Below are 24,892 nucleotides of genomic sequence, written 5' to 3' on the forward strand. Positions count from 1 at the left end.
CCTGCCGAGGGGCCGTCGCCTGCGCCTTGGAGCGCTGGGATCCGCGGTCCCCCAGAGCCGCACGGGCAGCCCTGCGGCGCGGCACGATGGGAACCGTAGTTCTGCGGTGCGAGTGGCGAGAGGCGGGCGCCGGCCGGAGGGGGCGCGCATGCTCCCACTGGGGCGGTGGCCGCGCCGCTCCGCCCCGCCCGCCGCAAGATGGCCGCCCTCGGCGTAAACAAGGTCGAGGCTGGTACCGGGCAGGACAGTGGCCGGGGGCCCGGTAGCAGTGGCCGCGGCCCGGCTGGCGCCGCAGTGAAGGTGAGACGGGCTGTCCGGCCCTTTGCACCGTCTGGCTCGGCCGCTGCCGAGCGTGGCAGGGCGTTGCGGGGTTGCGGGCCGGCACCACCGGGGGGAAGGGGAAGCACGGCTACGAGGGGTCTTCAGGGCAGGAGTCGTCTCCTGAGGCGCCGGCGTTCGTCTCGTCTCGGGCCGGGCCGGGCAGCCGCTGCCCTGGCCCTTTACCGGCCTCGCCCGCCCGGAGCCGCGACGCTGGGGGCTGCTCGGAGCGCGATGCGGGCGGGAGGCCTCTGCGCAGGGCCGGCCCCGGCCGCAAAGGGCAGCGCTCTGGAGGGCGCGGGCGCGCCGCGGGGGTTAGCAGGCCCTGTCGTGGGGAGTGTCGGTGGGGTTTGGTTCTGGTGGTTGTTTGGGTTTTGGTTGTGGTGGGTTTTTTTTCTAAATGACGATCAATTTTGCTTCTTGTTAGCTGTTTAAGATGTTCTGGTCCCCTCCTGTTTGCTTTTGCTACCTGGATGCTGTGTTTGCAGTTTCATAAATGGCTAACTTGGTATGACTGACCTTGTTATATGTATTAGCTACGAATGGAAGCTTTCTCCACTGGCTAATAGCCTGCTTTGGCAGGGTCTTGCCCTCCCTTTCCTCCTCCTGTGAGGACGTTTCTACATACTTAATTGTGCTGCTTGACTAGTGGACTTCTCTTGTGGGAGTTCATTAAATGAAGTGCACAAGAACTTCAGGTGGGATGCTGAAGAGTTAAAACGTTCTGTTCCTGTCTTTATTTATTTTATTTTATTTTATTTGGGTGTACAATGGAAAATTAATGATTCAGTTTATCTGCTGTGATTGCAGGAACTTCTGTAAAGTAAACTGCGAAGTTTTGCTTTTTTTGTCACATCAAGACCAAATATGGCCTCTTTTTAAATTATAGGTTCTTGAGTGTGGAGTCTGTGAAGATGTATTTTCTTTACAAGGTGACAAAGTTCCCCGGCTGCTTTTGTGTGGCCATACTGTCTGCCATGACTGTCTTACCCGGCTTCCCCTCCATGGCAGAGCAGTTCGTTGTCCATTTGATCGACAAGTTACTGAACTAGGTAAGAAGATGTAAATCTGAAATTCTTAAAACCTGTCAGCCAGGGATAACTAGAATATAATGCTAGATATAGTTTCTGAATGCTCCACTTAGCGCTATGTCCAAGTAATGAATGTGCAGTGTTTCTCTTCATTCAGAGAAGCACTGTTAAGCATTAGTAAAATAGATGTCTTAAAAAAAGAAAGTGAAGACTTTATCTTCTTGAACCTGGGCTTGCAAGCTTTATACCTTGAAGTCTTTTTGCACACCTATGTTTACAAAGGGACTACTCTGTGTTAAACTAGCATCTAAGGGATCCTGAATGAGTTTTCTGTTGTCCTAAACAGTAAGTAAACCGTGCAGTTAAATGGGTAGTTTCTTTGATGAGCAGATTTGTCTGGGTACATGATGAAGTGATACAGAGGGAAGTATCAGTGGTAACAAGCCTGATTTTTAAAATGTACAGTAATTCTATATATGAAGTAACTGACAGCAGCAGGCTACCAACAGGAATTTCCATACTGTAGGAGGGCCTGCAGACAGGATTTGAAAGGATAAGGTACAGCTTTTATCCAGCAGTGGAGGTTTATTTTAGGCAAAAGATGACCCATGCTTATGTTTCCTTCGGAATAGCAATTGCCTGTTTAACATAGGGTTACAGAGGAGACAAGTTATCAGAAGAATTTGCACTGAGAAGGACTTGTTAATAGAACTGGCTCCAGCATGGGGGGAAAAAAGCTATTGGAAGGAGAATCATCAGAGAGGGAGATCTGTAATGTGGTAATCCATGAAAGAAATATTTATATATAGAATATGCTAAAATAAGAATTTACTTTCTGGTAAGTGAATCTGCTAGATTGCAGATCAAATGGAGAGGGCTATTAAGGCACTCTCTGGATGCTTTCATGGAAATAGGAGTCAGGAAAAGAAATAATCAGTCTCATATGAAAGAAGGGTTTATTTTCTAGGGGGAGGGAGTTCATAAGTGTGAGCATCATGAATGACTGCTGGTCTAGAAGATGCGGTTAAAAGGGTCATGATTTATTTTACTTTTTACCTATGACTGTACAGCTGCATGAGATTTCTTGAAGTGTGCTTTTAAGGAGGAGACTGTTAGAGCACAATATTCAGTCCTACTGTTGTGAAACATTTCTGTCCAAGACCACTGCTTGTATCTTGTAAAGTAGAAGTACCATTTTCATTATGATGGGGAACTTGTCACTTCTTAATTTTTATTGGTCATTTTTTTCCCACCTGTCTGAAAGTATCCTATTATATTCCTTGTGGATTTCAGGTTTAAGAAAAATGACGCTTTGTAAAAGCACCTAAGGTTTTTTCATCTTGCATAATAAGAGGACCTTCTGATGGAACATAGTGAAACGTTATTAAACTCTTAAGGCTCCTATAGGTAGGAAGTGGGAAGAAAAGCTTCAACTTTTGAGTCCAGGATAAGCTAGTAGACTTGTGTCCTACTGGCTAGTACTAGAAAGAAGGATTATATACTGTGATCAAAAACTGATAGGTAGAACATTTTAGCAAAACAGCTTGGAAGTAAAAATAGTTCTGTGAATGTAAATAAACATGTTCTGTCTGGGGATTTGATTTGGGGCAGAAGAGGGTCATAGACACTTTTAGTCTTGCCATGTCCATAATAACTGCCTTGAGAAATATTATTGCTTTCAGCATGTAAAAATGGGATGTTTTGTGGAGTGCAGCTCATCGTGACCCCTCTTTGAGGCATCTCTGCTTTTTTTGTCTTGCTCTGATCACTTGGCAGTTACTGCTGTTGGTTAAATTACTGCTGTTGTAGTTCTGTTTCCTTCTGAGAGCTCAGGAGTGGAGCTGATAGGGAGTCATGGCAACTGTGTGCCCAGGGAACTTCTTATCCTTCCCTCCCATTTCAGGGCATGCGAGAAAGCAAGCGCCATTTTCACCCATTTCTGCAACTGCCAGTTCTGCCATTTAATGAAGTAGTCTCAGGAGGCGGTTTAGTATCTAAATCTGGGTTATAGGATCACTGCCAAGAGAAAGTTCTGTTGAAAGAGAAGCTGTATAATCAGGGTGTAAAGCTACCTGTGTTGAACAGTTCCTAAATAAGTAACTGTGGATTTTACACATGCTTTTCGTTGGTCATTTAACCTGTACAGTTCGGATAAAGGTGATTGTTTTCCTTTGCTCTTACCACTAAATCACTTAATCCTATATTTGTCCAGGTTTTCCCAAGGAATATTTTGAAAGGGAACTTTTTGGAAGAAATACTCAGGGATCTATATATGTATAGGTATAGCTGTATTTTCTCCTTTCTGAAGTGGACACTTGGTTTAAATGTACTGGCATGTTGCTTATATAAATGTATGTATGTGTGTATATATATATTAAAAAAAACTATGGGAAGGCAGGATTAGGGGTACTTTCTCAATCAGAATTTCTAGAAATGTGGAGTCTGCAAGAGAAAATTGACAACACCTCATTTACATGCTTACCAAAATATTCTAATAATTCATAAAACCTTGGTATGAGAGAAAATAATTACTAATGAATTGGTAGGACTAAAGCCTGCCCAAACCACGTGGTGTACCTGTTGAAAGTATGTGAGGTGTACATGTTGAAAGTATGTGATCAGTCTAGAGGTTATCTTCTATCTATCTAGATGAACATTCTTTAACCAAAAACATGTAATGGAAAATCTTTTTCAATTTTCAAAATTTTGAAGGAATATATTCTGGAGATCATGTTGACTCGGGCAGTATATTTAGGGGAAAATCTAGAAAATGTTCTTCATAGAAGAAGACTCCTCTGAATGCCTTTTCATTAAAAGTGTCTTTATCTAGGAGAAGAGGTGAAACATTTCTTGCAAACTGCTTTCTGTCGTCTTCCTGCATTGGGTTAGTGGGTTGGTTTTGGGTTTTGGATTTTTTTTTTAATACATGGACCAATGAACTGTTGGGAAGGATGTGCTTATATAACAGCTTTGGAGGCTCTGGCTTTTGATTTTCAGCTGAGCAGCTCTGCTAAGGAAGCCTTTAACAGTTTACGGCTCAGGTGAGCTCTCCCTACCAACATCATTATTACAGGTCTGAAACTATTTTCTATCATTAGAACTTTTTGAACTGATGTATGCACATGTTAGCATTCTTCATGGAATCCATCCCATTGGTATTGTTTACATTTATATATTCTTTTGCTAGTCTTTGAGTACTAAGGTAAAACCTCAAAACGTTGTGCAAGAAAATGTAGCTATAACATAACATACTCATAGCTTTGTTCAGACATTTAGACAAAAGTTGCTCCTTCATTCCTTGCATTATTTATAATTCTTTTGCAGACAAGCTTTATTCTTTTGAAAGTGCATTTGAAAAGTCTGGTCTTTCAGTCTTAGCATTTTCATTGTCACTGGCTCATTCCTGGCTGACACTCTTCCTGCTAGTCATTGTCTTATCTCCTTTTGAGAGGAGACAGTCATAGTCTGTAGTGGTTTTGTAATGCGCATGAACATCCCTTGTAGGCCCAAGGATGAGATCACTAGACTCATACATTTGCAATCAAAGCAGAATTTGAGCGAGTCCAAGAGATTAAATAGATATATTTTCATGACTCATCTTTCAGTGTTTTTAAATGTAAAATAAACACTGGATCAGATGTGTCCAAAATGTGTGTCGAGTACGTAGTAATTTTGTAGTAGGTTTAGTGTAAAAAGAAGCAAAGTGGCTTTTTCTCAAATACACAGACTTTATGGTAGATGTGGTGAAATGAGACATTACTTTCTCTTGATAATGCATATTTTATAGGGTGCTTACTGGTTATAAATTCTGGTTTTAGTTGGTTAATAGTTGATACATAAGTTTGCTTGTTTTTCCATGTAGTGCAAGATCAACAGCGCACTAACAGTGTATGGTATGTATTATCAAATCTCAAGCTATATAAGAAGTTAAAGGAAGGATGTAAAAGCATTTGACTTTGCTTCTTCTGACGCTTTAAATTATGAACTAGAAACACAGAATAGCTATAGACGTATCTTTTCTGATCTTTTCTGTTGGTGATATTCCAGTAAATTAGTTCTGCTTTGGATATTCTGACTTGGTTTTCTCTTCATGCTGACCATGTACTGTTTAAAATATGAGGTTAATATAATATTCACAATTAATATATATTTGAATGAAGATAGTACCTTCGCTCTGTAAGATGGAGTCCGTGTCTGCTCCTGCGGTGATCCAGATGAGATGAGGAGCCCCTCCGGGAAAATCCCCGGGGGTACCCTAGGGAGTACCCGCTCTCAATGGGTCCTGCAGCCGAACAGAGGAGGTCCCATCTGGGGTGCCAAATTGATTTGAAGAATCAGTCAGCAATATGCAGGCGAGTGGAGGTTATCTTTATTCGGCAGCGCTGGGTGCATGGGGGATCGCCCCACCGAAGTCATGCACCCCGAGGGGACTTTTCAGTCCCCCCTTTATACAAGCGACTCATACCTATTCATTAGTTTTCCAAGAAATTGTTTATTCATTACAATTCTGAGAATTCATTTATGTATCTTGCGCCTGCACAATGTCTTTGAGTTGTCTCTACGCAGACTCTATTCCTTAGCAGCCATGTTTAAAGTCTTCATCTTCACCATGTTGCATGTACAACAGGGATCTAAGACAAAATGTCCCTTCTAAAGATAACCAACCCAAGGACTTAGCAGTCTGTGCATCCATCATGTGGCAGTAAGGGTCCTTGGACCCTTCCCGACTTTTAACTAAACATAGCTGTGTCATCCTTTAGATAAGTGGTACAGCATTCACTATTCAGTTTAGCCACTGAGAATATTATGGTTGATGATTTAAACTGGAGGGGGGGTTGGGTCAGGGAGGCATGCCTATGAAAGAAATTTTTATGTGGGAAAACTGGAAGTTACATGTAACAATAAAGTATACAGTGCGGATGTATTGATTCCTGTTCACATGTCTCTTCAGAGCTACTGTAGCATTGTTGCCCTCACTTTGGACAGGTGTGGCATGCATTTTGTGAATGATAGCATGCATCCTTGCTCTGCCTCCTCTGATGGGAAAGCAGTTGGCATGTGAGCATGCCAGTCTTCCATGTAATTTTGCCTAGCCATGTAATGCAGCTCTGCTATTGGAAACAGTACTGCAGGAAAAACATTGTCAGGCAGTAAAAGCACTTGCATGAATTTCAAGCAATTTTGAAGTCTTAAGATTGAAAGCCAGTCTCATTTTTCTTGTTTCATAGCTTCTGAAGTAAAAGACAACATTGTGGTTTAACCCTGGGGGGCAGCTCAGCCCCACGGAGCCACTTGCTCACTCCCCTGCAGTGGAACAGAGGAGAGGACTGGAAGGGCAAAAGTGGGTTGAGACAAAGGCAGTTTAATAGGTAAAACAAAAGCTGTGCACACAAGCAAAGCAAACAAGGAATTCATTCACTGCTTCCCACTGCCAGGCACGTGTTTAGCCGTTTCTGGGAAAGCCAGGCCCCATCACTTGTGGTGGTTACTTGGGAAGACAGGTGCTATAACCGTGAACATTGCCCCACTTCCTTCTTCTTCCCCCCCAGCTTTTATTGCTGAGCATGATGTTATATTGTATGGAATATCCCTGTGGTCAGTTGGGGTCAGCTGTTCCAGCTGTATCCCCTCCCAGCTTCTTGCGTACCCCCAGCCTGTCCACTGGTGGAGCAGCATGAGAAACAAAAAAAGGCAACCATACTGTGTAAGCACTGCTCAGCAATAGCTAAAATACAGGTGTATTATCGTCACTGTTTTGATCACAAGTACAAAACATAGCCCCAAACCAGCTACTATTAAAAAAATTAACTCAGTCCCAGCCAAAACCAGTACAGAGAATAATTCTCAACAAGCTGAAGCTGAAGGTAGGAGAACTTGCAGATATTTTTGGATTTGGGTTTTTTTTTGTTTTGCTTTTGTGTGCGCTTCCTTGCAAACAATATTGTAAGAAACCTAGCTCTTAAAAGCATTGCCTTTTATGTAGTGACAATATTTGAACGGTGCTTGTATAATTCTACAAAGAGCCTTTATAGCAGTGTATACTCTCTGTGTGCTGCAAATCCAGACTCCTGTGGGAGCTGAAGTTCCATATTCTTAGAACAGTGAAAATGCTGATTATTTTCTTGACTGTGTACCAAGCTGAGAAGCAGTGGAACATGAGTATTTGGGATGGGTAATTAGCTTTGATGGTTCTCATAACTGCTTGCTGCTCATAATAATTGGTGTCTGTTAATTTGGAACAACACTTTCACTCTCATGATACATCAAAATCTGTGGAGTGTTTGATAAATCTCAGTACTGAGGAAAGAAGACTTAATGTCTGTGTAGGATCAGTGGGATGACATCTGAATTCCAGAAGGATACAAAGGGCACATGCCTACCAAGCCACAACAGGGCAGCATAATTTAGGAGTTGTGAAACAGCACTCTGGAGAACCAGATAACTCAGGTAGCCTGGGCTTTGTCTTTGGAAACATGCATAGAATGCAGCTTCTGTGCATTCATGTCAGATGCAGACTTAACACCAGATATGCGGACTGAAAATGTCAATAGTTTTTAGGCATCTTTGGGAACCAATCTCAGCCTCCAGTTGCTGTTCTGCTATTCTGTGCAACTGGCTTATGAGAGGCAACCCAATTTTTTTCCAGGTCTGGTATTGTTTTCCAAAATTATGTTTTCCAGATCATGCTTGAAGAAAAGTGTAAATTGAATAAAGCAGTTAATTGAATTTAGTACAGAAGTTATATATTATTTTTCTTACGGGTGAACAGCAGAAGTTCACTAAGTTTGGCTCATTCTTGTATGGGTATGTTTGCATAAAGTACAAAACAAATATTTGAATTACAAAAGCAGCATGCATATGCAGTTTTGTTCAGATCTTGATGTTCTACCTCTAAAAAGTAACTGCATTAACCTTTTCCTGTCTTACAAACAGTTCAAAAGTTCCATCATAAGATAGAATAGTTGATTTTGGGTCTTACAGATTCTGTTTAAATACAAGGTGGTGTTCCCAGGCACCTTCTTAATTACGTAAATGTACATCTGTCACTACCCTGGGCACTACTGGTGATGTGGTGCTATCTATCACTCTACTCAAAGCTACCAGACACACACACACCCCCTCCGTTTCTTTTCCTGAAGTTAGCAGATTCTGTACACTTCAGTAAAAAATCTGCCAAAGAGGTCAGGGCAATGTTATTGGTGAAACCGATGTCCGCATTTTGCCTGCCTTTCAGTGCACCAAAGTGCTCTGTTAGTATTCAGCAGAAATGTTGGATATAATTAAGTAATTTCTTGAGCTGGTCTTTGCTGTCAATTATGTTGTTTCAAGAGCTGGTAAAAATAATGTTACAAGATCATAGGCATTTGTGGGTTAATTCTGTGATATTTGTTAGGAAAACACGGTATGTGGAGGTTTAGTTTATATACCTGTGTTCTACCAGTTTTGGTGAACTGATCATAATAAAATCTCCGTGACAACAGCAGAAGAGCTCATCATAGCATTGGGGCTGGAAGAAGAGCACATGCGCATGTCTTTACTTGACCCTTCCAAATTACGCTTTGTTAGCAAGTAATAACACTCTCCACCTGGACTGACATGTATTGATATTATATAGAAACAGGCTTGTTAGTGTCAGTTAGGAGTAGTTAAACTGATTCTAAACTGTGCAGTAATAAGGGCTTAGTTTGGGCAATAAACAACTTCACAAGTTGATCCACCTTGGATTTTAAAGAAGAAAAACTCAAACCTACGCACACAGATGACACTCATTCTGGAAATTCATAGTGAATTCAACACTAAGCTACATCAAAAACACCTGTGTGTTCTCAGATCATCTATCTGAAATTGGTCATTCCTAATTTTCAATAGTAAATAATTGTGATTCAGCAATGGTAGTCAGCTTATTGCAGTTGATCAAATATAACTTTCTAGATGTTGTGCATTGAGATGCATACTCAATCCCTAAAAATGGCAAACATCCCATCTGAGGAATGTCTGATAGCATACTACTAAAATATGTTTGGTTTTTTTTCTTTTATATATAACAGCTCTGCTGAGAGGAAGTTGCTAGGTGCTTTCTGCATTACATCTAAATCACTTCTGAAGAGCCATGCCTTAAAAGTGCAGGAGCAGGCAATTTCAGAGTGTCAAGCAGGTAAGGCAAAATGCTGGCTTGACTAGGCAGGGATCTTCTAGAACTTAGGCAGAAGAAGAAAGTGTACAGATATTGGAAGCAAGGACAGGTGACACGGGAGGCTACAGAGATGCTGTTCAGCACTGTAGGGAGAAAATTCATGTGGCCAAAGCTCGATTAGAGTTCAGGCTGGTCAGCACTGTGAAGGACAACAAAAAGGGCTTTTTAAAATATGTCAACAGCAAAAGGAGAATCAGAAATAATGTTATTCTGTTGTTTGGTGTGGTTGGTCACCTCACAAACAAGAATGTAGACAAAGCAGAGAAGTTTAATCCTGAGGTAATCCTGGTTATACATACACACTGGGGGATGAGAGGCTGGAGAGCAGCCCCACAGAAAGAGATCTGGGGAGTTGGGTTGATGGAAAGTTCAACATGAGTCATCAGTGTGTCCCGGCAGCCAGAAGGGCCAACCATGTCCTGGGGTGCATGAAGCACAGCACGGCCAACCAGTCCAGGGAGGTGACTGTCCCACTCTACACTGCACTGGTGTGGCCCCACCTTGAGCACTGTGTGCAGTTTGGGGCAGCGCAGTACAAGAAGGATATCAAACTGTTAAGAGCTCATCTGGAGGACAGCAACCAAGATGGTGAAAGGTCTCAAGGGCATGACTTAGGAGTGGCTGAGGTCACTTGGTTTGCTCAGCTTGGGGAAGAGAAGGCTGAGGGGTGACCTCATCGCAGCCTGCAACTTCCTCAAGGGGGGCAGAGGAGGGGAGGTGCTGATCTCCTCTCTCTGGTGACCAGCGATAGGGCACGAGGAGATGGAATGAAGCTGCATCAGGGGAAGTTCAGACTGGAGATCAGGAAAAGGTTCTTTCCTGAGATGGTGGTCAGTCACTGGGACAGGCTCCCCAGGGAAGTGGTCACGGTACCAAGCCTGTCAAGAATTCAGGTAGTGTCTGCATGACTTTCTTAGTCATGTGGTTTAGTTTCAGAGACCTGTGAGGAGCAGGGAGTTGGACTCAATGATCTTTATGGGTCCCTTCCAACTTGAGATAGTGTGATTTTAATTCTCTCATTTGGGTAGAGAATGAGAGAAGAGAATGAGCCAACCAACTGAAGGGTGGCTTTGCAGAAAAGGACCTGGAGGTCCTGGTTTACCTGGTATGTTGTTGCAGCAAAGAAAGCGAACAGTATCTTGGAGGAACGTTGCCAGCAAGGCCAGGGTGGTGATCCTTCCCCTGTCCTCAGCACTGGTGAGGCTAGACCTAGAGTACTGTATCCAGTTTGGGGCTCCCCAGTACAAGAGAGATAATAGCTACTGGAGTAAAAGGCCTGTAAGACAATAAAGGGCCTGGTGTATCTCTCATATGAGGAAAGGCTGAGATATTTTGTGCAAATATCTGAAGGGAGAGTAAGACAGAGCCAGGCTTTTTTCAGTGCATCTGGTGACAAGAACTAGAGGCTGTGTGCACAAACTGAGGCACAAGAAGTTCTGTCTGTACATAAGGAAACAGTTTTGACTGTGAGGGTAACCACACTCTGGCACAAGTTGCCCAAAGAGGTGGTGGAATCTCCCTCCTTGGAGATCTTCAGAAGCTGTCTGGGCCTTAGCAGCCAGCTCTAGGTGATCCTGCTTGAGTAAGAGGACTGGGCAAGGTTATGTCCAGAGGTCCCTTCCAACCTCAACTAGCGTGTGATTCAGTAATGACTAAAGAGTAATAAGCCAGTGCACAAAGGTGATCTCTTGAGGGACCTTTGCCTTCTGGCAGAGAAAATGGTTTTAAATTTATGATAATTACGCTGAGAAAAGTCAAAGGATGGTACTTTCTTTGAGAAGCAATGACTAGGGTTCTCGTATGCTACATGGACTATGCAGGTAGCATTTAGCATCAGTCATTGGGATGCAATCCTGGTTTTGCTTTTCATCGTGTTGTTTCATGTGAACTTCTACAAACTGAGGATGATACAGGAGTAGACACAGATTTCTGCTTTGCTCACGGAAGTAGGAGGTATCTTTTTCGCTATATCAAATAGTGTATATGGGTCTTCCTGAATATTGTTTTAAATCTTATTCAGGTTTTTACTGGACTGAGATCTGCAGTAGGTGTTGCATTTTGTGATTCAGTGTAAATTCTTCAAAGCTTCCATTAGTAGAAATGTTCACTCATGTAGTTATGCAAAATACGAATTTTTATGATAAAAATCAGAGTTTGTGTGTTCCTTGTAGTCCTTAGTTGTTAGCTATTGTGGATTACTTTATAAGTGTATTTACTGAGTTTTTGTAAATTTTTAATAATTGTGAAATCTTTTAAGCAGGAAAAATCTGCATAAATATTAAATAGTTCTGTGATGGAAGGAAGGAGGGGGTGGAAAGGTAGTGTGACCTTACAGAGAAAAAGTGATAGTTGTATCTCATTTTCGTTAATGTCACTGTAGTTAATGTGCTCTTAATATTTGTCGGAATCTCAGCTGTGGTTTGTGAAACTGCTCATGATGGTGTTTGCTTGAGGGGCTTTTTTACATCTCCCCTTCATTTAACTCTTCCTGAAAAATAGGAGATTCTGGTGTCTGGGGCTTGAAAAAGAATTTTGCGTTGTTGGAACTCTTGGAACGGTTGCAGAATGGACCTGTTGGGCAGTGTGGGACAGCAGAAGAAGCCATCGGTCTATCTGGAGAGGTACTGAGTTTTAAAAAAAGCCAGGTTTGCTACATTTGCTTTAATTTATCTCTAGATAGAAAAAAAATATCAGTTCTTTGCCAAATGTGATTTCACTAATAATGCTGTTGTTTTCTTTCAGTATCTAGTATTAAGGCTTCAATAGTTCCATACTCAAATGCTAATCTGTGCTGACTAAAGCAGGAAATTAAGAAGTATTGCCAAGCATACATACTATTTCCCCCTACTTTTAGGCATGTATGTTTTTTAGAAAAGGTTACTTATTTGGATATTGTAGTTATAGTGATTTAAGGACAGTTTTCTAAAACATCTGGAAACTCTTCCTAAAGCCTTCAACTCTTCTTAAGTAGTTCCTTTTATTTATTTGATATCACTACATCATGTGACAGTACTTCACTATGAAAACCAGCTGCTTTAACCATTTCAGTATTAACAACTGGTATGCAAGAAATATCATGCAGTGTCATTCTAGGAATAGGTAACTGTCCTAGATGTTTTGTCTGTCTGTAATTCTTTTCTCTCTAATGATTGCTTTGGAGGAAATGATTGGAGTATGAATTTTACCCTCTAAGCCTTTACAACTTACACTGAAGTTTGGATTTATGAAATTACTGAACACTTCTAGAATAATTTATTGGAGTTGACTATAAAGGAAAACATATTTTATGTAAAAAAAAAAATATTGAGAACTTAGTTTTCAAAGTAGTCCAAATACTTACTAGTTTGTAACTTTTACAGAAAGTCTGTTTCCAAGCTTGTATGGGATTAAATGTTAACAAATTCAGCATTGGGTTTTTTTTGTTGTTGTTAGAGTATCATTCGTTGCGATGAAGATGAAGCCCATGTTGCATCTGTGTATTGCACTGTTTGTGCCACTCACCTGTGTGCAGACTGTTCCCAGCTTACTCATTCTACAAAGACACTAGCGAAACACAGACGTGTACCTCTTGCTGATAAGCCTCACGAGAAGACCATGTGCTCCCAACACCAAGTGCATGCTATTGAGTTTGTTTGTTTAGAAGAGGGCTGTCAGGCGAGTCCTCTTATGTGTTGTGTCTGCAAAGAGTACGGGAAGCATCAAGGTCATAAGGTACTGCTAATAATCTGTTTCTAGTTACGCCATGGGGCGGCTTGCATAATTATTTATCCAATTAAAGTATAAAAGATTACCAAGAAAGGAAAGTAGGTTCTTAATATGTCTTTATAGATGTATCTTCATACTGTTCTTTTGCTTTCCCTGCATTTCAGATAACTACCATGATAAGATTACAAGAAAAGAAACATTATTTCTAAGACCACAATAAGTTACTTATGTATTAAGATGGACAGTCTCTTTATCTGATGCTTTTCTGAACTTCTCACAACATTGAGTCATCAGTTCTGAAAATTGTTTTCATTATGCGAACACTAGGTTCACCCAACCTGGTGCAGTCTAACTGCCCTTCTTTTTTTGTAATTGATGGTGGTAAACAGGCGGATTAGTGTGTTTGCTTGTGTGATTGCTAGATGCCTATCTCAGTCTCAGCATAATCTGTAACTCCTGATTACATTTTAAATTGCAAGATGGTTATAAATTCTTACTTGCCTTTCCTATATATATATACACACATATACATACACACATATATATTAAATATGTAGTAAAATGGAAAATATTATTAAGATATTTATGATTGATCTTTGATATGTTGCTTTTAATTAATAGCATTCTGTCTTGGAACCAGAAGCAAACCAGATTCGTGCATCCATTTTAGACATGGCCCACTGTATAAGAACTTTCACAGAAGAAATCTCAGATTATTCCAGAAAATTAGTTGGAATTGTTCAGCATATAGAAGGAGGAGAACAAATAGTTGAAGATGGAGTTGGAATGGCCCATACTGAACATGTATGCTTTTCTTTTTTTTTCCCACATGCACAGAATATTTGGTTTTTAATAACTGAGATAAGAAATTTCTTTGAAAATTATACATAGGTTTTATAAGACAAGACCGTAAGTTCTTATCTCTACCAAGTCAGTATTGAGATTTAAACCAGCAGATAGAGGGGAATTTGTAGTTCATTACAATGTTTTTAGGCTACATGACAATAGGGAGACAGTAGAGAAGGCTGTATAAATGCTAGTACAGTACTGAAGTACTGTGAGATTGCATCTGTTCTCAGGTGCTGTGATAATATTGAGGATTTTTTCCCTGGTCATTTGTAGATATCATTTAGATATCATTTTACATACAAATAACCAACTTGATTATCAGAGTAACTTCTTGGAGGATCTTTGTCTTAAAGCTGATAAGACTTTCTGTATAACAGCACTTGAACTGTGATGTAGCCAAGCAGATATGAACGTAAGTTAGAAACTGGAATAAAATGAAAAATGCACTTCTGGAATCAACTGGTGTCCTTAATCCTCTGGATCTTCTGACTGCAACACTGTAGGTACCAGGGACTGCAGAGAACGCTCGCTCGTGTGTCCGAGCCTATTTTTCTGATCTTCATGAAACCCTTTGCCGTCAGGAGGAAATGGCTCTTAGTGTTGTTGATGCTCATGTGAGAGAGAAGTTGATTTGGCTTAGGCAACAGCAAGAAGACATGACGATCCTTTTGTCCCAGGTTTCAACAGCTTGCCTTCATTGTGAAAAGACTTTACAACAGGTGGGTTGGCAAGTGAGCTGTTAACATATGTCAAGATAGATGGAACCGCAAATTAAGTTAAGGCCACAAATGAAAATATTAGATGGTACTCTGCATTTTTATTTACTTTACAATGTTAAAACAATAATTATACAACATGAGACTGAAGTATTCATTACAAGGGGGTGTTAGACAAGGATAGTCAGTACAAAAGCGTTCAAGTCCTCCAGTTGCTGGAAATTCTGTGGCATGGTTATCTTGTCTGGAGTAATTTCTGGTTATTTGTGAGGATAGTTGAAAGGAGAGATGAAATCAAAGCAAAAAGCTACAAGATTTATGGGAAGGATTTTACAGTTGCACTGTAAACACCAGTATAAGTGTTTGAAGATAGTTGTCATATGAGGCTGGTAGGCAAAAGTGTTTTAGGACTAAACTTCTGGTAGCACTTGTAATACAAGTAATTGAATATCTTAAATGTATGAAGAAAGCGGGTCTATGAGAGTATCTGGTTGGTCCATTATTTACTTAATTTAGTGATAGTGAGAAGTAAATAGTGTATGTAGCAAACAGTAAACAATGTGGGAAATTATTTTATTAATGTGTTATTTGTAGTTTTTAAAACTTTGCTTAGACCTAGTGTCTGGTTGCTTAGTCAGATGCACTTTTTAACTATGCAAATGTCCTCATCATAGATGGGTGGATATTAATCTTTTCATGTTAATTGCGTTGCCTTGTGTTGCTGTATACTGCAAAGCAGCTGCTGTATTCAAGCTGCTGAAATGATAGATGAATGATATATTATTTTTATATTACATTACTGTCTCTTGTTATTTATATTCTTATTCCTACAGGACTAAGAAGGCTCAAAGAAAAAGTTTTTTAAAAAATGCAGAACTATTTAGTATTTATTAGTATTAAGAAAGAATGGCAAAGCCTTCACATTTGTGCTGCAATTTTAAATAAATCTATTTTGTGAATGTGAGTTTCTTTAACTAGAGTATTTCTATTGAAAATGATGCATTTCCAGCCAATATATTTACATTGTGTTTAATTATTTTAAGTAAGTTACTAAAGGAAAAGCATGCTGTTGTTTTTTTGTTTGTTTAGGATGACTGCAGAGTAGTGTTGGCCAAACAGGAAATTACAAGATTGCTAGAGACATTACAGAAACAGCAGCAGCAATTTACAGAACTTGCAGATCACATACAGCTGGATGCTAGCATACCTGTCACTTTTACAAAGGTATTCTTAATTTCATGAAAGTACAGCTATCCACTTTATGAAGGTCTCGAGTGTAATTTAAAAGAAAGCAAGAACTATGTATGTTCATTATGATGCTGTATTTGTTGCAGCAAATTTAGGCAGTTCAGTATCACAGCCACAGTGTCTTACCATATAATGAGTACCGTCTGGTATTTAAGCAACAAAACCAGTGTGGTGTTATAATTAGTGTGAGAAACGTTCATTTGACATTGACTACATCAGTCAGTAGCTTTGTTTGAACATTAGCTGCTTTCTTTTAAATACGTAAGATACTATTTGTGAATTCTAGGAACACCTTTCCTTGGAAACATCCATGATTTGTTCTACATTTAACTCAGATCAGGAATCTACCCTTTATTTTTCCATGTATTTTGGCTTTTTCATGAGGACAGCATAACTTCTGCTGAATGTTTATTAATATTTTGTTTTCTGAAAATTGCACACCTGTTTTTAAATGCAATAATGCTAGTAACTTTCATTTTATTATATTAAAAATAATGTATTTCTTTACATTCATTTATTTGTCTTATAGTTACTTTGTATTCACTGATGTCTTAGACAGTTCATCTTCTAAGTTGTTTTTTTTCTTATTGCTTTATATATCTTTTCAATACCACCTATTGTTTGAGAAGAGTGAAATTATTTGGAGTTTGAGAATGGTGATACTTTCCGCATAGGAGAGTAAATAAGTTTGAAACTTTAAAGAACAAGAAGTACTTTAATTTATGGGGGTTTTTTTGGTTCTGCATGAGTGAAAGAGTAATAGGAACTATTTTTGTCAAGAAGAAACTGAGGATTTAATTGTCGCTGTTGAAGCCTTTACTGTAAAGGAATGGATGCTTCCATGGTGACTGTCCCAGTCCTTGTTGATATCAGAAATTCAATTTCTTCTAAATACTTTGCTCTGTAACTTCAGTATATTTGAATTTCCATGTAATAACTGCTTTGTCAGATCAATAAATGCAACATTTTCACTTCTGCCCCTCCCTGATTCAGCAGAGATCAGAGTTAGCAGTGTCAGGGAGAATGCTTCTGCAAACTCCCAATGCAAACCCATAAATGAAGCAGCATTCACATTTCACCATTGATGAGTTGTATACTGTGTATTCAGAGTTAATTGATGCTGCCATCTCACAGGGCTGAGTCAGAGATGCATTGTGGATGTCTGGTTTTGCCTTTAGGAGCTCTTAACCTGATTCAGAAAATTTTGATTGCTAATTTCTGAGCATTTGGAAAGAGAATGGTTGCAGCCACCTAAGCTGTGATAGTCAGCTGGACTTATTAACTGAAATAGGACCCAGAAGTCTTCCAGTGCCTCTTTACACCTCAGCTTTCTTTAGAAAAAAATGGGTCTTTTGTTGCTTTTCTCCTGTGACAAACCAGTATTTTTATGAAATCTTCTGAAGCTTAGATGCTGCATTTCAGACATGCCAAATCAAATATCATGTGTCACAAAAACTGCAGCAGCCATAAAAAATTAAGGTGAAGATAATTACTTCATTTTCTTACTTTTTATGTTTTCTCACTTCTTACAAAATTTAAAGCTTTCTTTATATACAATGGTTTTTTAGAATACTTTTTGCTGATGGCCACTGTTGTGACTTGTAGTAAGGCTTGCTGTATCTTGAAAGGTCTGTGTTTGACAGCAGATTTCAGACAGAAATAAAAACTGTTATTATATCACTGAAAAGGTCTTTCTCAGGAACTTATCAGGCATCAAAGGCTGCATCCATTATAAAGTTTAAAAAGCATTTCAAACAGTACCAGGTCAGAGGAACATTCCATATCTAGTGAATATTGTGGAGATTTAAGGAGAGAGGGAGAAGTCCTTTGCACTATTGAAAGTGAGTAGATTTTATTCAGATTTTTTATTTCACTGATGATACAAAAAATATGGATAGTGCTGTTCCTTCCTTATAAACCATCAAGGGAAACACCATGTATAAAGCTCTGAAGGGATGGTTTGGAGAATTCTAGGACAAGATACTGAAAATCTTTCAAGAAATATGTTTCTATATAATAATTTTTTTCCCAGATGTTGTTAATACAGTGTTTCCAATGGATTGTTACCTATGTATTTGTGAGGACTTTGACCGAATAAGGTTGAAATGTCTTCATGTGCTTCGCTTGTTGGCAAGGAAATGGCCCCGCATCCAGGAGTGTGATCCTTATTTGAAGAGAGAGTGATATTTTGTCTTGGTCAAAGGAAGGCAGTGGCTGTGGAGTGTTATATACGAGAATAGCAATTGGTCGTGTGTTGTGGTTTAACCCTGGCTGCCAACTAAGCCAGACACAGCCGCTCGCGTACTCCCCCGCAGTGGGATGGGGGAGAGAATCGGAAGGGTAAAAGTGAGAAAACTGGTGGGTTGAGATAAAGACAGTTTAATGGGTGAAGCAAAAGCCATGTGCAAGCAAAGCAAAACAAGGAATTCATTCACCACTTCCCACGGGCAGGCAGGGGTTCAGCCACCTGCAGGACAGCAGGGCTGCATCACACATAACGGTTACTTGGGGAGACAAACAGCATCACTCCAAACGTCCCCCCCTTCCTTCTTCTTCCCCCAGCTTTCTATGCTGAGCATGACATCATATGGTATGGCACAGCCCTGTGGTCAGTTGGGGTCAGCTGCCCTGCTGTGTCCCCTCCCAGCTTCTTGTGCACCCCCAGCCTTCCCACTGGCAAGGCCTGAGAAACTGAGAAGTCCTTGACTTGGTATAAACATTACTTAGCTACAACTAAAAACATCTGTGTTCTTGTACTAAATCCAAAACACAGCATTGTACTAGCTGCTAGGAAGAAAATGAACTCTATCCCAGCCAAAACCAGGACATCATCCTAAATATTTATGTGTATTTACTGGTGAGAGGGAAAGTGATTAAGGAAATGGTACCAGAGATAAGTAAAGAGCACTTACCCATGAGTGTTGAAGCAAGTATGGCAAACTGCTAACCCTTACCAGCACCAGGAGTACCCAAGAAGACTATCTTCAAGTAAACCATAGTTTATTGGATATTTTAGTGTATATTGTTGCTCGAGGTGATTGGTGGTTGTGCCTTGTATTTTTGGAGTCCATCCATTTAATGTTAAGATAAGTGTCTTAAACATAAGGATTTCCTAATTGAAATTTCCTAAATTTGCTCTTATGTTTGCCATTTCTTCCAGGACAACAGGGTACATATTGGACCAAAAATGGAAATTCGGGTTGTCACTCTAGGATTAGATGGAGCTGGGAAAACAACTATTTTGTTTAAGTTAAAGCAAGATGAATTCATGCAGCCAATTCCAACAATAGGTTAGTAGCAACAATTTAAAGTAATGATTTTTCTGAATGTTTGACTTAACTCTAGAATTTGATTATTTTATATTCATACGGAACAAGACTATATAACTTCAGTATTTTTATTCTAGGTTTTAATGTTGAAACAGTAGAATACAAGAATTTGAAGTTTACTATTTGGGACGTAGGAGGGAAGCACAAACTGAGGCCATTGTGGAAACATTATTATCTCAATACACAAGGTAAGATGTAATACAACTTTTAAACTGTATTTTGTCTTTCAGCTTGTATTTCAATGCCAGAAAGGTTATTAATAGAACTAATTTATAACTGTAGAAAATTGTTCATCTAATGCAAAGTACAGCTGCTAGGTTCATGAGCTAAGAAATTTTAATCCAGTTGGTCATAGTGTCTGCTGCATGATAAAGGTGCATTCTCTAAATCCATTAGACAGTTCATGGAGCCAAACAAAATTAGAATCTCAGAAAAACTTGTCCTAGCTGACAACAAACAAGGTGCAGTGTTCCGAGTTTGCATAGAGAGAAGTAGTACTTGCCAGGTATGAAATCTAGATAGCACTTGAAATGAAAATACTTAGCCTTTAGGAGCCTTCAGTTGGCAACTTAAAAAATTCTACAAAGTTCTGTAACTTCTGACTTGGTATTGAAGTGTAATATCTGGTCATAGGCTAGATGACTGATTCTGAAAACACTGATGTAAATGGTGCCAACTTAGAAATTCATGCTGTTCTTCTGTTAATTCTGAATGAATTAATGAATAAATTGGAAAACAACTGTGGAGATTTATCTGAAATACTTAGGAATGACAGACGTCAGTTTATGTGCTCCACTTTGTGCATTATTTCAGCCATCATTGCAAACTTGAACATTTTAAGTTGTTCATCTTTTGAAACTGTCAAAAATTGCATTTTGGGATTTCTGTTGTCCCCTTAAAACTTACTGTGTAAATGCCAGCAGCATGGAATCATGTCTGCCTTGAAGAATTGTATGTTGGAGAGAAATCTAAGCAGTTAACCTGGTGCATACCTGCAGTAATTTTTGTTGAGTTTTGGTTTTAGGAGTTTTTTCATTGCAAAAATCTGTAATGACTTTAAATCCTGTCCACAATAGCTGTGCCTCCCCGACTGTCCATTCTTTCTGGCATCTTGGTTAGTCCGTGTAGTGGATGGTAAAATGTACTATTGCTGCCTGGGGTCCATGACAATCTTCTCTGGATTGTGTAGTCTGTAGCTGAAGGCAGCTGTGCTGATTTGGCTGGACTTGTAGATTTTACAGCCAGTTAAGGGAAACTGGAACAGTCATGTGGGAGTTGATCGAGTATAAATGGATCAAGAAATGGTTTAAACGGAGATACTCAATCCATACATAGTAAATCTGGGTTTAGACCTAAGTACTTAAAATACCACCCCTTATGTTAGACTAGGCAAAAGACCTCAGACTTTTTTTTTCCTTGTTTTAGGATGAATTCTAGATTTTTTTCAAAAGTGCAGAGATATGTAAGGCATTTCCCAGTCCTGGATTTGAAATTGAAGTTGCACACTGCTAAGAAACTTCACATAGAATACTGCTAGAACAGAAGAATTGTGTAAGTTGAAAGCTAATTTTACAGAGTTTATATTTAAATGTGTGTAAAACATTTCTCTCTGTCTTTTTTAGCGGTGGTGTTTGTTGTTGATAGCAGTCACAGAGACAGGGTCAGTGAAGCACACAGTGAACTTGCAAAATTACTAACAGAGAAGGAATTGCGGGATGCCTTGCTCTTGATCTTTGCTAATAAACAGGTACTTGTGATTTTTTTCACTCTGTTAGTCTTTTCCTCAATTTGTGTATCAAATTCCAACTTTCTGAACCCACTGCTATGATAAGGGAATTGTAATGTGGAAATCATAAAACGTAGATGCTTTCTTTATGTTTAAGGCTGGTAAACTAAGTTATGCTAGAGTGCTCAGTGGATTCAACAACCAGTTTTTGGATGATGGTAACAAGTAGTAAATGCATAACTTTTATTTGGCTTTTGTGTTTAGAAAGCTTTTATGTGATCTGTAGCTTCAGTCTAAGCCCTCAGTTAAAAATAAAATGCTTCAAACATAATACAGAAGAATAATCAAGTCTTTGTATCTGACTCCTGCAGGATGTGGCAGGTGCGCTTTCAGTGGAAGAAATCACAGAACTGCTGAGTCTCCACAAGCTCTGCTGTGGCCGTAGCTGGTATATTCAGGGCTGTGATGCCCGAAGTGGTACAGGACTTTATGAAGGATTGGACTGGCTGTCAAGGCAGTTAGTGGCTGCTGGTGTCCTGGATGTGGCTTAAATTTTACAGGCTGTAACTTAAGGCTGTAGTTTACTGTTTTGTCTTGTTTGCACGATTTAGGATTTTGTAGCCAGGTGTGCTGTCTGAAAAGGGGACTTTATTTAACTTGGTGGTTACAGAAAAATGTAGGTCTTTATCTTAGACTGGATAATTGGTTCAGTAAACTTGTGCTGTTAGAGTGTTTTTGAAATGTGATACATTTACAAGTAGTGGAATGGACCCATTACAAGGGTGCCTTGATACTCTTGATGAAATTAAGTTGTTAAAATTTAAAATTCTTCCCTGATAAAATATGCATGGGAGTTCACATAATAATTATAACAAGTCTACAGCACTTAATTGGTTAATTTTGAGTTAGTTAGAAATCCTTTTCCAGGAAACTATTCCAAAATCTGTCTCAAGTTACTAGAATAGCCAGCTCAGTCTACTAGCCAGAAGTAAATGGTTCTACTCTTTAATGTCTAAAGAATGCATTCACCTCAAGTTGGCATTGAAAATTACATGCAAATACAACACAAAAGGAAAATGTTTCGCCCATTATTTATTAGCTTCCCTGTTTGTTACTGGAAGGCAGCATAACTGGACAAAGAAAACTGAGAATTAGGTGCAGCTTTGCAGGGCTAGGGGGCTGGGGCATTGTTTAGCCAGTCATTTTCTAGTTGGGGGGGAGGGGTTAGTCAGGTTTGGGGTTTTTTTTGTTTCTACACATACTAAACTATTTATGGACAGACTATAGTGAGACTGAGGTGAAAGCATTTTGTGCATGCTTGAGGATGTAATCTACCTTTAGAGATTAAACTTGCTCCTCAAGAAGTCAAATGAAATTATAAAAAACCTGAAAACTTCCTAAAGAAGTGATGTGGTGCAATGTCAGTCCAGCTCTGTACTCTTATGTAGAAGTCATGCTTCCAGATTAAGGTAGTGGCCTTAAAATATTCAGTGACACAATAGTATACACTAGTTCTAACCCTTAGAGAAGAGCAGATGCTAAAATGTGATATAAAACTTCCATAATAAGATTTTCAGTTCTTTCTGTATCTTTTACATGGAACTATCACCAGTGCCTCTATTCTTGAAGATTACTCATTCACAAACCTGTTAAACGTAGGTGTAATGCTGTTTAAATTTAGGGAAGACTGCAACGATTTAGGGATGTCTTTTTTTATTATTATCTATTTTTTTCTGCATATGCAACTGCTAACAATTTTATTTGTCTGGTACATGCACAAGAACGTTGTGCCCTCCTTTTCAAGTGTGCAGCATTGCCAATGGAAGAAGCCATGCCATGGACCTCTTCGTGTTGCTAGAAGAGCTACAAAGAGCATGGCCAATATATCAAAACTCTTCATCATCACTTTCCTTACTGGAGCACAGGTGAACTGGGAGAACCAGACAGTGGAATTGAGCAGTGTTTTTTGCAGATGGGAGATATTTTTGCCACACTGAAAATCATGTTTATCTGTGACAGCTCTGAACCTCACCTGGCAAAGAAAATGTATCCAATTATCTGTGGCTATGGCTTTTATTGTAATACTACCAATTTTATGTTTTCCCACTACATACCATAGGTAAAGCCAAGAATGTATAAACAAATAATTTAGTACATTTGCACTTTTTGTCAAGAGGAAGCAGTTAACTACTTCCTCATAATGACATCTGCCTGTAGTTTTTTCTTGTTACTTAAATTTCCTGTAAATGGTGATAAATGCAGATTCAGCAAGTCTAATGACTTGAATAGTAGCTGGAAGAACACTAAGCTTTAAATTAGTTAAATGTTTGTGAAATGGGTTTCAATGCCAACATATGTACATAGGCACTGAGAAGGGGTATTTGCTCTTTCTTCAGACAAGCTGATAATTTTGGAAATGATTTACAATGAAGTTGTAAGTTCGGTAGGTGTTCTCTTGCACCCACCGAACTAAAGAAATGTTTGTTGCTCCCAGCCTGTAACTTCTTGCCCAATAGACAGTTGGCGGCTCTGACTGGAGCACGTGCTTAGCCTGTACTGCAGAGAAGCCCCAGACCTAGTTGGGGCTGACTGTCCCTTTGTAGTTCTTTTTAAAATACGAACAATTTCTGCTAAGCATTGTTAAATATATTCCAGGAAGAGGTATCTACAGAGAAGACATGCATTCTTTAGAAAAATCTTAATTATGAATTTTACTTTAGCTGGCTTTTGCCTCAGTTATACAGGCCTCTCAGTATAGTTCCCTTCGTTCAAGGTGACCAGTGTGGATTTTTTGTAGCATTAGAGGGCAGAGGAGGAATTCTCACTAGTGCATGTTCTCTGAGTACAAAGGCTTTCTTGTGACACATGTGATGCCACCATAAAAGTGTTGTTAAATGGAATTTATTTAAGATGGTTTGAAGTAACTGTGAAAGTGTTGTATATGTCTGTGAACTCTTCAGTGTAAACAGGTACACTAAGAAGTTTATTTGTATTATAAATTAATACTACATATAAACTGCTTCAGTTACAAATTTTAAGCTTGTTTTACCAGTTTTACTGAACTTTAGTTTTCAGTGTACTGACTTTGCAATATGTAATTGGAGTATTTCCTCAACTAGAACTTACTCAAGCATTATTAACTACGAGGATTATTTGAAATAACTTCTCACAGGATGTTGACCTTAATTGTGAAACTGAGTAAATACATCCAGTGACTATGTTGTGGCTTTCTTGAAAGAATCTCAGCTCAAAAATAGCCTGTCTAAGCTAACTAAGAAATACCAGTTGATGCGGTTTTACTGTATGCTATCTTCAGATTTCTTGTGGGCCATGTGGTACATGAGGGGTTTATTGTGAGATAGTTCTTATTCTGAACTGCTGGGAGGAGCTGTGGATGTTATGTAAAGGCTTCTTGAAAAGGGCTCTTTTAGTGGAAACAATTAATGAGCTGCTGCAATTTGAGTTGTCCAGAAAATAAATTCTTTTCAATAAAAGTATCTAAAATTTTGCGATTTTAATAAACTTTTTTTTTTAAGGTCATCTCAGAATTGAAGTGTGCTACATTTAACTTACTGTAGCATTTTTGTTATTAATCCCTGAAGATACCCCTTTATCTCACTGAAGATAACCTTCTCAGTAGTAGCAGCTTTTGAGGGACTGAATCTGATTAGCATGCATCACATCTCATTTCATGAAGTCACCAGAACTGTAAACTCCTGAGTCTTGTACTAGTGCAGTGGTGTTACGTGGACATAATGTTACTGTAGAGTAAATGT

General features: G+C 39.3%; 1 protein-coding gene across 3 annotated transcripts; it reads left to right on the forward strand.

Moving 5' to 3' along the window:
• The first annotated feature begins 70 nt into the window (after window positions 1-70).
• TRIM23 (tripartite motif containing 23) lies at window positions 71-24,638 on the forward strand. Of its 3 annotated transcripts, none has more exons than XR_008819402.1 (11): window positions 71-300; window positions 1,208-1,370; window positions 12,043-12,164; window positions 12,976-13,254; window positions 13,870-14,052; window positions 14,601-14,816; window positions 15,903-16,037; window positions 19,222-19,351; window positions 19,468-19,578; window positions 20,816-21,137; window positions 21,488-21,511. XR_008819402.1 is itself a non-coding variant. In XM_056324383.1 (11 exons), the coding sequence occupies exons 1-11, from the start codon at window positions 199-201 to the stop codon at window positions 21,665-21,667; spliced, it is 1,746 nt and encodes a 581-aa protein (XP_056180358.1). In that variant the 5' UTR covers window positions 71-198; the 3' UTR covers window positions 21,668-24,638. The 3 variants fall into 3 exon arrangements, 2 of the variants coding, with proteins under 2 accessions (XP_056180358.1, XP_056180359.1); XM_056324383.1 differs by having other exon boundaries at window positions 21,013-21,137; window positions 21,488-24,638; XM_056324384.1 differs by lacking the exon at window positions 1,208-1,370 and having other exon boundaries at window positions 193-300; window positions 21,013-21,137; window positions 21,488-24,638.
• Window positions 24,639-24,892: the final 254 nt, after the last annotated feature.

This window comes from Falco biarmicus, chromosome Z (genome assembly GCF_023638135.1).
Source record: "Falco biarmicus isolate bFalBia1 chromosome Z, bFalBia1.pri, whole genome shotgun sequence".
Taxonomy (NCBI): Eukaryota; Metazoa; Chordata; class Aves; order Falconiformes; family Falconidae; genus Falco; species Falco biarmicus.

Bases quoted from the DNA above. Each gene is read 5' to 3' on its own strand.
- TRIM23 (XM_056324383.1), top strand. From the start codon at position 199: ATGGCCGCCCTCGGCGTAAACAAGGTCGAGGCTGGTACCGGGCAGGAC. The intron at 13,255-13,869 runs GTACTGCTAATA...TTTAATTAATAG, and splicing joins GGAAGCATCAAGGTCATAAG to CATTCTGTCTTGGAACCAGA. The intron at 14,817-15,902 runs GTGGGTTGGCAA...TTGTTTGTTTAG, and splicing joins GTGAAAAGACTTTACAACAG to GATGACTGCAGAGTAGTGTT.